Genomic DNA, 15,825 nt, shown 5'->3' with positions numbered 1-15,825 from the left:
AGCACGTCACATGGAGCACGTAAGGTTCCTGGAGATAATAATTTCCTCCTATAACTCAACTGATAGCAACATGTATCTGAGCTCAAACAAATTCGACTGCCATGGCTAAATGAACGCCAGCTGAGAGCCTGTAAGTAACATTCTCGACAAATTAAATCCTATGGCAAATTAAAACAGCCAAGGGCTGCAGTAATAGCCTGCAAATCACTGGCTAAGTGGCAGTCACATCTGATTTCTTGTGCCATCCCTGCATGTGTGGGGTTTGGGAGTAATTGGGATGAAAAGAGTGTGACGCCTCGTTCACACTGCAGCCAGGCAGTATTATTTCTCATACTGGTGGAGACAGTGCAGACATGAATACAGAAACAGATAGCAGATAGCAGGCATGTCTGTGTTTTTTTTTTTTTTTTTTCCCATGCATTTTACACATGAGCAGATGTGCATTTTTCCCCCCAGCAATGCAAGTTTGGGGGCAAGTGCATGTAAGTGATGGATGATACAGAGGATACAAGCAGTGGGAGCAACACATGGAGTGCCTATTGTGCAGTCCCCAAGGGAGGCAAGCCAAAGTGCTGCCAATTCCCTATGCAGCCTGTTCCTACCAACACTTTTTCTCCACATTTCCTCCCCACATATAATACATCTAGAAGCATCCAAGAGCCACATTACGCGCTGTTTGACCGTATATCTGGAGCATTGGCTGACCTCTACCCCAGACCATAATAATCACACTGCAGAGGTCACGCCCTTCCTGTCACTGACCTCGCTGTTGTTGAGCCGCTGAGCTGAGGTCGCAGCAGTTACAGTGCCATTCCTTCACCCTTGTGTGTTCTAGCGCTTTGTCCCGGCTCCCCGGGGCTTTTACAGCAACAATGATTAATTGTGTCTGTGTTGACTGAAGTAACTATCTGCTCTGTGATCACAGTGAAGAGAAAACCCAAGTGTTCAATCATACCATGCTCAATATTGTGTTTTCATTTGTTGTACAGCAAGAGAAAAGGACAGGAGAGAAGAAGGCACTGTGTGTTTGAGAGCTGAGTAATTCCTTGAAGGGCCTCTAGAATAAAGTGGATTTTTGGTTTCACAGTAGTCTAATGGTGGGTTGGTTAAGCTTCACTTTAACGATAAAGGTCAGGCTTTATGGAGGATGAATTGGTACCAGATCAGCTCTGCAGGGCAGCCCCACTTAACCTAAGCTTCACTGACTAAGGGCTTTGGCGAGCTTCTGCTTTATCTGCAGAGTCTGCTATCTGAGAAGAAAGAGCTGCCTCCGAGCAGCCGTGGGGACACACAATCTTAGCAAAAGAAGAAGAAAAAAAAAATCACACACTGCAATTCAAACAGATTTCAACTCTTAAAGAATTGCGCTCCAATTGCAGGAGGCTAAACAAGCCACTTTTCTGCACCCTGATATTAAGCCACCACTCAAGCAAAACAATAGTTTTCATTAATTCCTGATTTCTTTCTGAATGTCGTCTTTGAGGTTCGGTTCCAGCTGCAGGCTATGAGGGAGTGAATAGTAGCGTGAATCTCCAGAGCCACTTGGATAAGAATACTCCATGCAACACTGCATTTTGCTAAATAACCAATGTTTGATAGACACAAACGTTTCGCTGTTTGATCTCTCTGGGTGTGAATGGAATAAATTAGCATCCCAATGTGCTGAAAATGGAGAAAAAGAGGGAAAAGACAAGTTGCTCTTGGACAACAGTGTTTGTATTTATTACAGGGTTGTAAATGGACTGAACTGACCTAACAGGGAGCAGATTAATGAAACACTTTTCTTTTTTTTACAGACAAGTATTGACTTATTTAGCCTTAAGCATTGTGGCAGATTGTCTTTCTGGTTTAACATGGGTATCGCTGTTAAAGCTTGGCTCACACTACAGGATTCTCAGGCTGATTCAGCCCTCCTGACAATCGTTGGAGAAATGTGATCCAGGTACAAAGTTTGGTCCAGATTACTTTCTAGTGTGAGGAGTGACTGATCGATCTTGAGTCCCACGATTGTCTCACAGACACTCGTCGGAGCTGCCATGGTCATTTTTAAACGTGTTTGATATTTATCCTAGAGATGCACCAATATGATCATTTTGGCCAATACTGATATCCGATATTACTATTGCTGTTATAGCTGCTAACCGAAGAATTTGGAGAGAAAGAGTGGCGTGATCATGGGAAAAGATGACGAAGATCAAAGGATGGAGCGCTCAAGATGAACATGATCAAAACAGTACTTTTTGTCTGTTTTTTTAATCAAAAACAGGAAGAGAGACAAAAAAAGAGAGTCCCCTTTTTTATATATGTTGATGGATCTGATCTCAGTATTTTTGGTGTTTACGTAGTCATAGAAGATAATATTATATGGGTCTTGAAAGCTCTGATGCTGCACTGTGCTGATGCTCTGAAAATGGACGGCAGCTAATGAGTAAATATCGGCCCACTTTTACACATCAGCTGATAGGGATGGGTACCAAATTAGGTACTGTACTTTTAAAGGTACCGATTCACTTAAAACCAAAAGGTACCATGTTTAGGTACCTAAATGCATCCTTGTGACTGTGAGGGAGTGGAAGAATGGGCGGTTCTCCATGGTGCAAAATGAACACAGCATTGCAAGATTTTATAATGAAGAATAAATATGTTAAGTTGAACATTTTTTAACATTCTATCATTAAACAAATTGATATTTTTTACCACATACACACAAAAAAGTACAGAAAATTGGTACCCTTGAGTACTGGTACCGAAAATTGGTACCTAGCAATCAATTGCAAAGAAAGGTACCCATCCCTATCGGCCAATACTGATTTTGATACCAATTTATAGTGCATCCCTAATTTATCAAGATAATTATGATATTCATTCTCACTGGGAATGACCGTACCCAATCAGAGAGAGCCGCCTACGAGGGACCGGAAATGATCAGAAGTTATGAGAGTTGAAGATGGCGACTATGAAGGAGCAGACTGTCAGGGTGTGTTGGACAGCAGAGTTGGAGGACAAACTTGTTGACTTGTGGCAAGACCATGAATGTCTGTACAACGTGTCCTGCAAGGATTATCACAGCCATTTTGACCATTGTCTGGTCGGATAATCCCAATGAAATCCTGTAGTGTGTGCTGGTCATTATTTGAGAAGATTCTCCTTATGTGTGTGATACAACCCAATTTTAGAATCTTTTGAGATTTTTAAAATCTTGTCGTGTGAGCCAGGCTCAAGGTAAAAAGCTAACACTGCTTTCTAGGGGTGCACCAATCATAATTTTCTGGCTAATCACCGATTACTGATCTTTAAAAAAGCCTGACCTGCAGATACCGATTTTTATTTTTGATTCTTTATAACTGACAGCATATACCTTCAATGTTCCAATCTTATTTTATTGAAAATCATTGAACAATACCTGTGAAACAATAAAATATTTATGTTTTAAATTAAATAATCAATAAACTGTTCTGAGTATTAGGTCTCAGAGCAAAGAGTAACAATGGCTGGCTGTCAGACCTTCCAAGAGGAATATGTGATCGGTTTTATGTCTAAGGATGGGCCAATCACCCATCACCAAAAATTAAGGATCTCTATTGCTTCTTCTTACACCTTCTTTTCTTTTTCTTTGTTTCTACAGGTGTTCCATCAAGTCCCAGGAACGTGATTTCTATTGTGAATGAAACCTCTGTGATCCTGGAGTGGCATTCTCCCAGGGAAACAGGCGGCCGTGAAGATGTCGTCTACAACATAGTCTGCAAGAAGTGCAGGGCGGATCGGCGCTCCTGCTCCCACTGCGACGACAACGTGGACTTTGTGCCTCGCCAGCTGGGTCTGACTGAGACCAGGGTGTTCATCAGCAACCTGTGGGCTCACACCCTCTACAGCTTTGAGATCCAGGCTGTCAACGGAGTCAGCAACAAGAGCCCGTATCCTGCACAGCACGTGTCCATAGACATCACTACCAACCAGGCTGGTGAGTAGCTGCGGAATAATCATCATTGTGTTACTCTGTAAGCTCGTATCAATGGTCTTTTTTCAAACATCTTTTCACCTCAAGGAGTCTGGTTCCCCGGCTGCCTAAGTGATGTTCTTTTACTTTACATTTGTGAAATGGAAGATTTTACTATAACAGCATAAATGTGAATCATTTTACCTCAAAGCGCCATCATTTTGCAAAAAGTGCATTTCAGAGTCTCACTTCTTGGCAAAGCTGACTTCAGGGCTGCTAAGATTTCACATTGCTGCAGCGTGAATAATGACTTTATGGCTGGAAGAGCTGGCCGGCTGGTTCAGTGAAAGTTATACATACATGCTGTCTTTCTAAGCTCTCCATCCCTGAATCAAAGGAAAAAGCTTTCCCTTTTGAAAACACCATGGAAGAGTTCAATCCCACACCCAAGACTCAGCACGCTACGTTCTGTGGCAGGACAAGCACAATTCACTGCAGTCTACCTCTTTCCTTTGTTGTTTATTTACAAATCAAAGGCGATGATAGAAATAGCCCCTGTTTGCATTTCCCTTTGAGCATTCCAGGCATTTTTGTTTTTTAAGCTTGCGGTAAAGGTAAGCATTGCTCCAAAAACAACACATGAGACATTTATGGACCGTCTTTTTTGAGGTTGTCATCTGGCGGTTGAGGGCTGGTTGCCTCACAGACTGACACGTCTCTGGGTTGTTTTTCTTTGGTCTTTGTGTAATGAGACTTTGTTTTGATAGCAATGCCGCACAGCGAGTCGGTACTTCTCTCTTCACGGAATGTTACCCTCCAGCTCAGACCTGTCTGTGAATCTTCACTCGTACACCGCACACTGTCACCGCGCTGCTCCTTGAATTTACAAGAACAACAGAATTAATCTTACTCTTCTCTGTCCCTCAAATATGTGGCTTGTGAAGATGTTCTTTCTCTGAGGATGTTTCACTCAAGAAGAAAAATGAGGCTAGTGTTGAAATGCTGAAATCTGGAGCTTTGACACCTGACGCTGTCTCAACTGAAATAGACCTCGTGTTAGAAAGCCACGCATTACAACAAAATCGAACATGTTTCCTGTAAAATTAAAGGTACTGTGAGGAATTTTTGGTTTGTTTAAATTTCGACACCCCTGTGGACAAAGTGATGTTGAAGTCATATTTTTAGACAAAAACTTATCCTGTTGTTTTTTTTAACAGTAAAATGTTCCACTCACTGTTTTTGCCGTGTAAGAGCTAAAAAGGCTGTTTCTTAAGTGTGCTGTCAGTCATCTGGTCTGATTCATACCCCCTCAAAGCGGCTTCAGGAATTAAGATTTAAAACAGTGTTAATCACTCTTGTTGCTGATGGTTTCATTTGCTTCAGAATAGAATGAAGAGGAATCAGGATCAGTTTTGGTCTAGTTCCAAGGCCCCGTATACAAAACAATGTTTTACTCCAAAACACAAAAACGCAGTAAAAAAAAAAAAAAACTGTGTTTTACACAGAAACGCTAGGGGACTGAAAATGCTGTAATAAGCATGCCAGGCCTGTAGTTGGTGCTGCAACTGTCTTGTCCGGAAGCAGCTTTTGGTAGATCTCCACTGAAGTTGAGTTGGGACGATCATCTGGTTTATTAGCAAATGCTAAGTGCACAAGTGGAGCAACAGATGCACATTTTATTGAAAGACAGTCAGCAGATTCAGCGGATTGAGTAACACAAGCACAACAGTACAGTTGTACTGTTGTGTGCGTGCCCATAGCGGAGCGTGATGTCAGTTGATCCACTGAAAACTCCAGATTGCTGTATGCACGGCAAAGGTGGCAGTAGCATTTCAGAAAAAATCCAATCTGGAGGCTGTTATCAGAAGTTTGCAATTTAGGTCGGCTAAGATGCTGTTCTCGCGAAAATGAGTGGTCGAAACACAACAATACTTTGCTTTTATCCTAAAAACATTGTTGTGTTAGCCGCCCCTTAGATAGTTAAAACTCCTCACAGTGCCTTTGACAACCAGGTACTTAAAACCGTATTAAACTCATTCATTAATTTCATCATGACAGACAACTTCATGGGGTTAATGTTTAGCTAACTCACAGTATTGGTTAAGCTGAGCTAGGTGTGAATTAACTTACCTGCTTATCGAGTTTGTGCTGTTCTGGGACATTAAATGCAAACATTGGACTTGTATTGACTTGATGTGCAGTATTTAGCGGCAGGAATCTTGGTAGAAAAAGATTATAGTTTTTATAAATGTTTTTTTTTTAAGTTAGTGTAAAATCACCTTATTTGGAAAACAAATAGATAAATAAATAAATAATGTGTGGGCTGTCTTTCATGAGGTGCGTCTCAAAGCTCCAAAGTTCCATCCTTCCTTCCTCCACATGCGTTGTTCACTTGCGTCTTAGTCCCTCCCACCAGAGATGCATGGGAGAGACGAGAGGAGAGAGGATGGAGGAGATTTGTTTTTAGAGCAATGGGACATCCTCTCCTTCGGAGCATCACATGAAGGGACGTGTTTCAGTGATGACGGCATCAGCTGATCACCTCTGGATCATCTGTCAGTCAGCTCTAACAGCTGTTTGTGCGTCTGCACATGTGTGCTGTAATAACTCTGATAAAACAGAAACAGTAACAGAGATTTTTCTGTTCCTTTAACCTGTTTAACAAAAATGTTACCATGAAGAAAATCTGCTCTCTGTTTATTCTGTGTGCTGTTTAGAAGCTCATGGATCACTTTTCTGGTAAAATGCGTGAGATAATTTATGAATTATTTAGCCTTTATCTAGAGCCCATCTGATCGTGACCTCTGAAGCTTATTAATATAACCCACCTTATTGTGTCTCAGGAAGATATTATTTATCAGTCAGTTTTCTGTATTTAACCTCTGTTATATTGATTTGATGATGGTTATTTTCAGTGTTTTGTGCTTTAAACTCACAGCAAACACTTAATTACCAGATTTATGATCAGTTTCTGAACGATCCTCCGTGCCTGTTTTCAGCTCGTCTTTTCTTTCATTAAACTCTGTTGTGTTTTTGTGAAGTTTCATGTAAAGTCTGAGCCGCTGCAGCGTCCAATCAGAGAGTGATATTCCATATGGGGGCGTGTCAGTGAAAAGACTTCCGTAAAGCCGGCTCTTGTGTCTCCTTGATCATCACTACTCCGATCAGTCTCCTCCATCCTCTCTCCTCTGAGCACAATTATCGCTTTGGGACAGTCTTCAAAATGGGGACTGGGAAAGTACTTCCAGTGTCGTGGAGGAGATAGGACGGAGGAAGCATGAAGTTAACGCATTGAGACGCACCCACGGTGTCTGCCATCTTGCACCTGGATGTATCTGCAGCGGCACAGAACAGGCAACCTAGTATAGGGCCAATGATGTTTGGTAGATATGATTCGTTGTGCAAAATGCATCATTTTAAAGACAAAAAGAAAAGTATGAGCTGGTTGCTGTGTAAAAATAGTTTGTGTACTTAAAGAACCTTTTGATGTTATAACCTTGTCAAATAGAGGATCACAGCTACCAGGTATCACTTTAACTATTTGTCTTTTACAGCAACTGTTGCTTCAGGAGAGATGAGCAAGTAATTGTCTCATGACATATTCCTGCCTCTACAAATTTTAAATCAAACTTCATTTATATAATGATCCTTAAAGGGATCATCAGTTATTTTTTAAAGCAGAGTTGTATGAGTTACATTATATTTGTAATTTACCAGCTACAATAGATGCAGGTCAGCTCGTCCTCACCAGTGAGAAACACCATGAACACATCACCCAAGCTAGTGTACAAAAAGTATACAAACTATTCCTCAAATATGGGGCCAGGCCTGTATTTCATTGAAGTACATTGAAACATATGGAATCATCTTGTATTTAAGGTCTAATCTTTTAAAGGCCAGTATTTGTTATCAAAACTGTAGATGCTATCAGTTTTTTGTAAAGCTAGTGTACTCCTTAAGACTGAGTCTAACCATCAGTCAGTGCTGCTGTGCCGGGGGCTAAGACAGATGGAGAGATGTATCACTGAACATCCAGAGCTGAGAGTGACTCAAAAGTAGGCCAAGTTAATCAACAACCGAGCTAATGAATTAGCTTTGGCTGTCATTTGTACTGTGTAAGGTTGACTTACAAGTTTCAACATTAGTTTTTGTGATGGAGTTATTAAGATTCAAGCTAGCACGCTGTTCAATCAATTCTTGATCGTTACACTGGAGAAAGAAAGATTCATAAACAGCTGCCGAGGACATGTTAGAAGATTATTTCATTTTGTGTGCTCCCTTTTACTCTCTGACTCTCTTTTTTTCACACACACTCTCAAACACTGATTGTGCCTGTCTGTCTTCAGAGGTGTGTTTATGGGTATGTGTGCACTCTCTGACTTTGCCGTTGATGGATCTGATCTCAGCTAATGACCTTCATTCTGTTATTGTTCTTGTTCTCTGCGTGTGCGGCTGTGTGCTCATCCTCTAACTGTGCCTGTGATGGGACCTGAGCCCAGCCAGTGGAAATGACAGGTCGAGGATATTGTCTTTTGCTGGTTGTTCCCTTTTTTCCCCCAGTATTTTTCATGCTCCTGAAGATCTTTGACTTGTACGTAGAAGCAGCTATCGAGGGACAAGTATTGACTGAGAGGGAAAATTTAAATGAGCCTCTCTTCATATGTTTTTTTCTTTGGATGAGGCGGAGCGTGAAAAACACAGCGTGAGCTTGTGGGACCTAATAACAGACATGAAGTGTAGTCACTGTGGTGAAGGCGGGAGATTGTTGGTTGAGTTCACACTGGCAAGGTTTATCATAAGGGAACAGTTTGTCAGATGCGTCTTTGGACCTTTTGTTGGAAATGCAGTGTTTTTCTGTGTTTTGCTGTCATGTACAGTTGAATGCCTACACCAGGAAAACATACATCCATTGACATATTTGCCAGTATCCCAGATGTTGATACCAATTTTACAAAAAAGAATCTCTTTAAAAGATACAAAGATCTAAATGAGAGATACATTATAAAGAGGTGTGAAAAATATTGATACGGTCATATATCACAATACTTCGGTCTGTCATAAAATATTGATACTTCAACTCTTGATATTTTTGTTAAAATATAAATTGATACTTTAGGTCAGTTGGAAGTACAATACATCTTCTGCACCTCCACTTCAGTAGATGGTACTAAAAAGCTACTCTGCTTTGTGTTGCCCATAAACTGTATAATGAATATAATCTGAAACTATATTCAAAATATTTTATTTCTAAACCTGATGATGAGGGATTTAATGCTGTAAACACCAATGTTTTCTTTATATTCTTAGGTCAGTAAGTTAAAAAAAAAAAAAAAAGTAATATTTTTTACAGTGTAGTAGACTGATAAAAAAATAACTATAGTCATGTTTCGTACAATATTCTTTTTTTTATTTTGAGTAATTTTGGTGACACCAAGTGATGTTTATTAGTTTCACTAAAGCCGGGCATGCACTGTGCGATTGTCAGCTGGTTTTGAACCGATTTGCCACCTGTGTGTCTCTTTTTTTTTTTGGATCGGGCCGAATTTCAGCTCGATTGTGTGCCTTGTGTAGTATATGCGGGGTAACAAGGAGAGATTAACACCTCACAACGTGCTCCCAATTACAAATCCGCTGATAGCAAGAAAATTAAACGTGTTTGAAATCCTGATCGTGCCTTGTGAAGGTATCGCACACTAGAAGCAGAGCCATGAGCCGACAGAGCATGCGCAATCTCTGAAGTTGGTCTAAAATTGGATGAAGTTAGTGTAAAGTTCAATTTAGCTGTCACTGCATAACTCCTGATCTCACTGAAAAATTGAGAGACTGTATTGCCGACGTCTGCCCAGCCTGTTCCTTGTTTAAACACGTCTTCTTCTTTTTCTTCTTCTTCTTCTCTTTTACTGTTGTCTCTACCCACAGAATGGCACAAATTGCCAAGGCAGTGCTTTTTTTTTGTTGAGCATCTTTTTCTTCTCCTCCTTTTGACGTTGCAGAGCTGGATACAATAGTCAAGCTCCCGAACACCATAGAAGAAGAAGGATACAGAGTCTGACGCGTGTATGTATAGTGTGAGCATTGAAGTTGCATCTGAGCATCGCGTTGTATAGTTTGAGAACATGTTTCGTGGGCTGCAAACTTTTGAACTCAGTGATCACGTCATGCAGTTTGAGGTGGAGCTGAGTCAAACGATTTCAAATACCGCACAGTGTACCCCCGGCTTAACTGACCATGTCTTGTACCCAATATTTTTTTTGTAACATCAGTTTACTGTCACAGTAGTTTAAGTGACAAACTTGATGCACTTTATGTTTTCAAGTCAAGTGTTTGTATGAAACAGTGCATCTGACTTTATTTTAGCCACAATAAAATAGAAAAGCTGTTTTCAGTCAAATAGTTAACTGGGTAGAATATCGCAGTATATCACAACATTGTGGCCTGAGTACCGCAATGTGTATCGTATTGTGTGGTTCTTACCAATGCTCACCCCTAACATTGACCAAGTTTAAGACGATGGACCCTGAAGAAACTAAAAGAGAAAGTTGTGTGGGCTGTGGCTGTGTTAAAGGACTGGTTGAGTGAAAGGAAAATGTTCAGACTTTAAAAGTTCAACGGCAAAAGACCTTAATAAGAAGCTACAGTCATTTAATGCGTTTAATAGAAAAGAAAAAAAAAAGGATTCGTAGATCTCGATCTAATATAAAATGAATTCAGAATAACTACTGTATCGTGTATTTCCACTTTAATTGAAGAATGAACTTGTTTCATATATCACAAAAGACCAGTCAAATAGAAATTGCTCAATCCAGGTCCCCTTTGTACGGGACGTACAGTCTGAAATTAAATTTGGCTCAGTTGTTGAAGAGCTTTCCGTATTTGATTACAACTCACAGAAGAATGTAATGACCGACTGAACTTGTCTTTGTCTGAAAATGAGTCCAGGGAGGGAGTGGGAGGGAAGAAGGGGCAGAGTGGAGAAAGGCAGTCTTTTTCTTTTTTCCCCCTTCCTCCTTTTTTTGACCAGTCTGAGGCTGTGACAGTGAGGGAAAGGAAAATGAGGGAGTAAATAGGTCTGATTATCAGGGTGGCCCTAATGGTGCTGACTGTCCCCATTTGACAGGCTAATAGCACACTTGACAGATAGATGTAGAAGAAGCAATGCCCAGGCCTATTGTTGAAGTCTGCAGCAGTAATGAGGTGTCTGCCAGTAATCTGCCAGGCCTGTGTCCAGCCCTATGTGGCCCTTTGTTGCCAGGTAATTGCACTGTTCCTAGCTCCGACAGAAGGTCTCATTGGCAGGGCCACTGAAAAGGCAGAAGTATCCGGAAGGGATTAATGTTGATAATGCACTTCAAAAACTAAAAGCAGAGGCAGCCTTTATAGTGCGGGGCTCTGGTTTCACGGGTTAATGAAGAAAGATGCATCAGGAAATACGTTTGCCATTTAGGGAACCTTGACATTTGCTTGTCCGCTCATTTGGTATTTATGTGCACTGCGCCCTCACATGATGCAAGGCGGGGAGAGGTGGCGTAACAAAATGCAAGCTCCATGTAAATGAGGAGGTAATCGGAGAAGTGTTGGTATTAAATAAAAACTGAGGATGGAGAAACAGAAAACTTGGTTTGTAAAATTCAGTGTACACTGAATGCATTCACTGCATTAATCAAACCATTTATAATGTAATTGTTACCGTAGTATGAATCTAAAAACAACAACAAAAACTTTTCCTTCATCTCAGTGTTGAGAAATGACTCACAGTGAAAACACTGTCGAGTTTTCTCGATAGCTGCACCATAAGAATCAACTTCATCACTTCCCTGTGAAACAAAAGCACAGGATGGCACTGTTTGGATCAGACAGATGAACAATTCACAACACTAATTTCACGTGATGTCCCGTCTCTGCCAGAGCGGAGGCTGCCACTAGAAGAGACAGACTTCTTTGTTTATGTGACACGGCTGTGTTTATGCTCATGAGAGAACGCACAGGTGCACGGATATCCAGGATGTGAAATCTGAAATTTAATACTTTCATTCCAGTTCTATTTTTACATTTCCATGAGTTCTCCAAGAAAAGTGACTCAGGAGAGCTTCTGATGTAGACTTCTTTGTATTGGAAAAGACATGAAATAGATGTGCTCATAAAAGCATACACATTTCTACATCATAAAACGTCATTTAACTGTTACTTTTTTCTTCAGTTTCAGAAGTGGAGTTCATTATTTCAATCATAATGTGGCACAGATTAAGGCAAAAGGTGCACAGCTCTCATTGTACTCCAAATCTTTTCTGACTCATCCTTTCAAGGTGAACCATTTTTTTTCATGAGCTGTTGTGCTGTGCACGGGCACAGCAGTAAAAAAACTGATGATGGAGGAGATCAGGAATATAATTGCTCGGCAGGTAATAATTAATCCACATACCCTCTGAGTTATTCTCCATCTCACCCATCCTTTTTGCAAATAACATGCTTGGCTGTGTCTGTGCGTAATGTGTCTGTAAATTGCAGATGTGTTTCTAATGTGTAACTATTTAATGTGAAAGATAAAGAGGACATCGCTGTGACGACAGAGAAAAGTTTGTGTGACCCCAGTTGTTTCAAAGTCAACTTTATGTATTTACAAGGAACTTTGTGGGTTGATTTTGGCGTCTCCTGTGGGAAATACAGCTCCCTTTTTTATTTGTTAATCTTATCCTGTACATTAAATAAATTAAATTTAATCTTTATCTCCTTTTATAAAATTAAACTTTGTCAAGATTTAAGATTTATCTTACACCAACCCTCAATAGCAGAACTAAGGACTGAGAATTGCCTTAATTAAAATTATCAAAAGTTACGCCAAGATTCACTTCCACACAAATATAGATTGCAGTGCGCCTTGAAACCAAAAAAATCATCTCTCAGACTCTCGTACTGCTATTTATTACCTAGCTTGTATTCTTATGACTCCACTACAGTAAAACTGCTCTCTGATTGGTCAAAACCCCACAATAGCATGAGAGATGCCAGAAACAACCAGACGCACATCAACCCGCAGAAAGCAGTCCCACACATTTGTGTGGCAAAAACTAGTTAACTAGTCTTCACTAGCTAGTTAAGATAGCATGGGTAAACAACATGGAGTATATTTTTACTGTTACTCTAAATTTATTTGAAGAGCTCAAAACTCAGGATTCACAGTTAACGGCTGAGCAGTCACCTACAGAGAAGATAAGTAGAGAGGAGGAAAAACTTGCAGAATATGAGCAAGGAATGTTACAACATGAGGAGCTGAGTGAAAAAGAAGTTGAGTTGAAGACATGAAGGGACCTAGAACTGTAACACTGTTTAGAAGAAAATACAGACGTTTAAAGTTGTGGTGAAGACGACTAATTACAGGAACTCCTGTTATTGTCTGCACCCATTAAGACTACTAACGGGAAAAAATGTAAAGTTTGAACTGAATTCTTTTATATAAAATATGAAGTTTGGTGTGATGTATAATAGTTAAGTAGGCTAATGTCAAAACTCCAATATGAATGTTTGATTTGAACTCAACCTAAAGTAGGCTGGTAAGTTTATATAAATATACTGTTGTTAAAGTGGTATTAACAACTGTCAAATCTGAGCTACTATTTGACCTAAAACCATTTAAACTATTGGTTAATTATTGTCAATCATTTTAAACAGTAGTGGGGTGTTAGAGGGCTGTGTTGGACCAAAACAATTTACCACAAGTCTAAAAGTCTCTGAAGTTGTTGCAGTGCTCTCTGTGTCTCGTTGTGATGACTCTGATGAGATCGCACTTCATGTAAACAGATGTTTCACGACACAGACGCCATGCGTGTGTTTGATTCAAAGCTGAAGTCTGGTACACATTGGAGTAGTGTGACCGCTGGCTGTACTCTCCAGCAGGGGAACGGCACTGCGGGGAAGCAATCGTGGTTGAATACAGGACAGTTCAGATGGACAGTGTGACTGTGCCCTTGATTGTATCCAAGTATAGGAATGGGTACCTTTTACAGTTAAAATGGTACGGTACTAAAGCCTGGTACCTGGCAATTGGTATCAATACTTAATGGCACCAATTATTGGTACTTTTTAATAAATCTGTTTAATAATGAAATTTGTTTTTAGACTCTAGAAACAGTCTTTTCCTTTTCAACTTGGCATGGTCATAGCGAGATCAAAGAAACAGGAAGACCATCTCAAAAACAGTAATGCAGCTGTTGTTCAAGGGGTCAACGTGTGTAAACCAACCATAAGAAGACACAAAGGTGAGAGGAGGTAAGGTGTGTATGAGGAGGGGGTGGGGTGGGGAGGGAATAATGGGGGCGAGTGGGGAGTTGAAGGGATTTTGTGTGAATCACCGAAGAGGCCATTTAACTGCCCTCGATCCCAGCGTGTGTCTGGAAGGGAAGGACTGATCAATAGTGTGATTTAAAAGTTCATTCACGGCCTGTGCTCTCCAGGAGATACACACACACTTAAGAGCTACAGACACACAAAGGTTATATACTGCCTCCTCTTACACTATCATTCACGCCTGGCCAGAATTCAGTCATATTTATCTGTGTTAGCTGCTGAAAAATTGCCTTTTAATGTCTTTTTGTGAGTTACTGTGCGTTAATGTTTGAAGGGGCTTGGAAATACTCTCTGCTTCTCGTGAATTGATTAAATAGATTTTTTAAAAAGATATATGTACTTGTATCTTCCATCCTAGGTGCTTAACAAACATCTAGCTGCTTCAGGTAAAGAGGCTGTTTCTCATCTTTTACATATTTTACTTCTGTCTTCTGAATGATTATGCAGGGGAGGATAGGTGAATAACGCATGAGCTCAAAAACTCCCATAAATCCTATCACCGGCGCTATCTTTTCTAAACGTCCTGGTGTTCAGCACTTTCTCAGATCGCCTTGGCACGGCCTTCTTGACCTAGATTGTGTGCCAGCAATCCCTCAGACCACAGAATGCCAAGTATATCTACAAACAGTTCTCCTCCCCTTGCTGCTGTGTTTTGAGAGTAATTCCCACAGAAATGCAAACAGCCCTATCCTCAGCCTTCTACGGGCATGACGGGTCAAGCTGGTTGCGTTGGAAAAGAAAAAAAATGAAGACGCAACATGCTAGCCTGAAATCCAAACAACCAGATGAATTAAAGAGATCTGCGCTCAGGCAGGGCTCTAAATCAGACAAGATGTCTGTGGAGAGTATGCAAGACACCACTCATTATGTCTGTTCAGTTTAGGCTGGAGTCTCTCCATTTGTTTCTGAGGAGGGGGCGGTCTTTATTCCTTGTTTCTTCTCTTTTTACTGCCGCTGCTGCGTTGCAGAGACAGGGTGTCCAAGGGTTTCATCATCTTAGACAGTTCTTCAGGCTCTCTCTGGGTGCCATTTTTATTTCATTTGATGCCTGTTCTCATAAATGTTGGATCCTGTCCCTGAACCAGAAAGTGCGGTATTAGCTGCAGGCTAAAATGAGAGTGCCGGCTTGAATGCTACTTAGCCCCGTCGTCAACGCTGATTTCTTAATATAGTGTTTTAAGTGACCAGAGGAAGCGTTTGTGTGGATTTCTAAGTGTGCTCGTGCTGTGTGTGTACAGGATTTTACATGCGGAGCGTAAAGCTGTGTTCACAATCTTCCATCTCCCACTTTCAAATAATTTCCACCATGATTCCTTGACAGAAATCCACGGTGCTGAACTGATCCCTCTTTATGATGTTTGAGAGAAGCCCATTACCATACAGTCATGGCTGGCTTGGCCCTCTGAGCTCCTGCTAATAGGTTGGGGAGTAGTTAAACCAGTGCCTTTGACAGAGGCATAGCACATGACTATAGGCTGCTCTCATCTGAGACACTGAGTCCCCATTAGGAGGCTGCATGGCTCTATTGTGTGCCAGCACAAACCCCA

At 40.8% G+C, this 15,825-nt stretch overlaps 1 protein-coding gene across 2 annotated transcripts in view; it reads left to right on the top strand.

The window, feature by feature from the left end:
• Positions 1-15,825, top strand: part of ephb1 (EPH receptor B1) — a 264,549-nt gene that overhangs the window by 169,298 nt on the left and 79,426 nt on the right. For both annotated transcript variants that reach the window (XM_074687825.1, XM_074687824.1), the window contains exon 5: positions 3,626-3,961. In XM_074687825.1, the coding sequence (XP_074543926.1) occupies positions 3,626-3,961 (336 nt within the window). The remainder of the gene's footprint in view (positions 1-3,625; positions 3,962-15,825) is intronic.

This window comes from Halichoeres trimaculatus, unplaced genomic scaffold (assembly GCF_033239565.1).
Source record: "Halichoeres trimaculatus isolate MK-OKI-2021-1 unplaced genomic scaffold, fHalTri1.1 fHalTri1_scaffold_15, whole genome shotgun sequence".
Lineage (NCBI taxonomy): Eukaryota > Metazoa > Chordata > Actinopteri > Labriformes > Labridae > Halichoeres > Halichoeres trimaculatus.
Note: the sequence above shows the minus strand (reverse complement) of the source record. Positions and strands in the feature narration are given on the sequence as shown.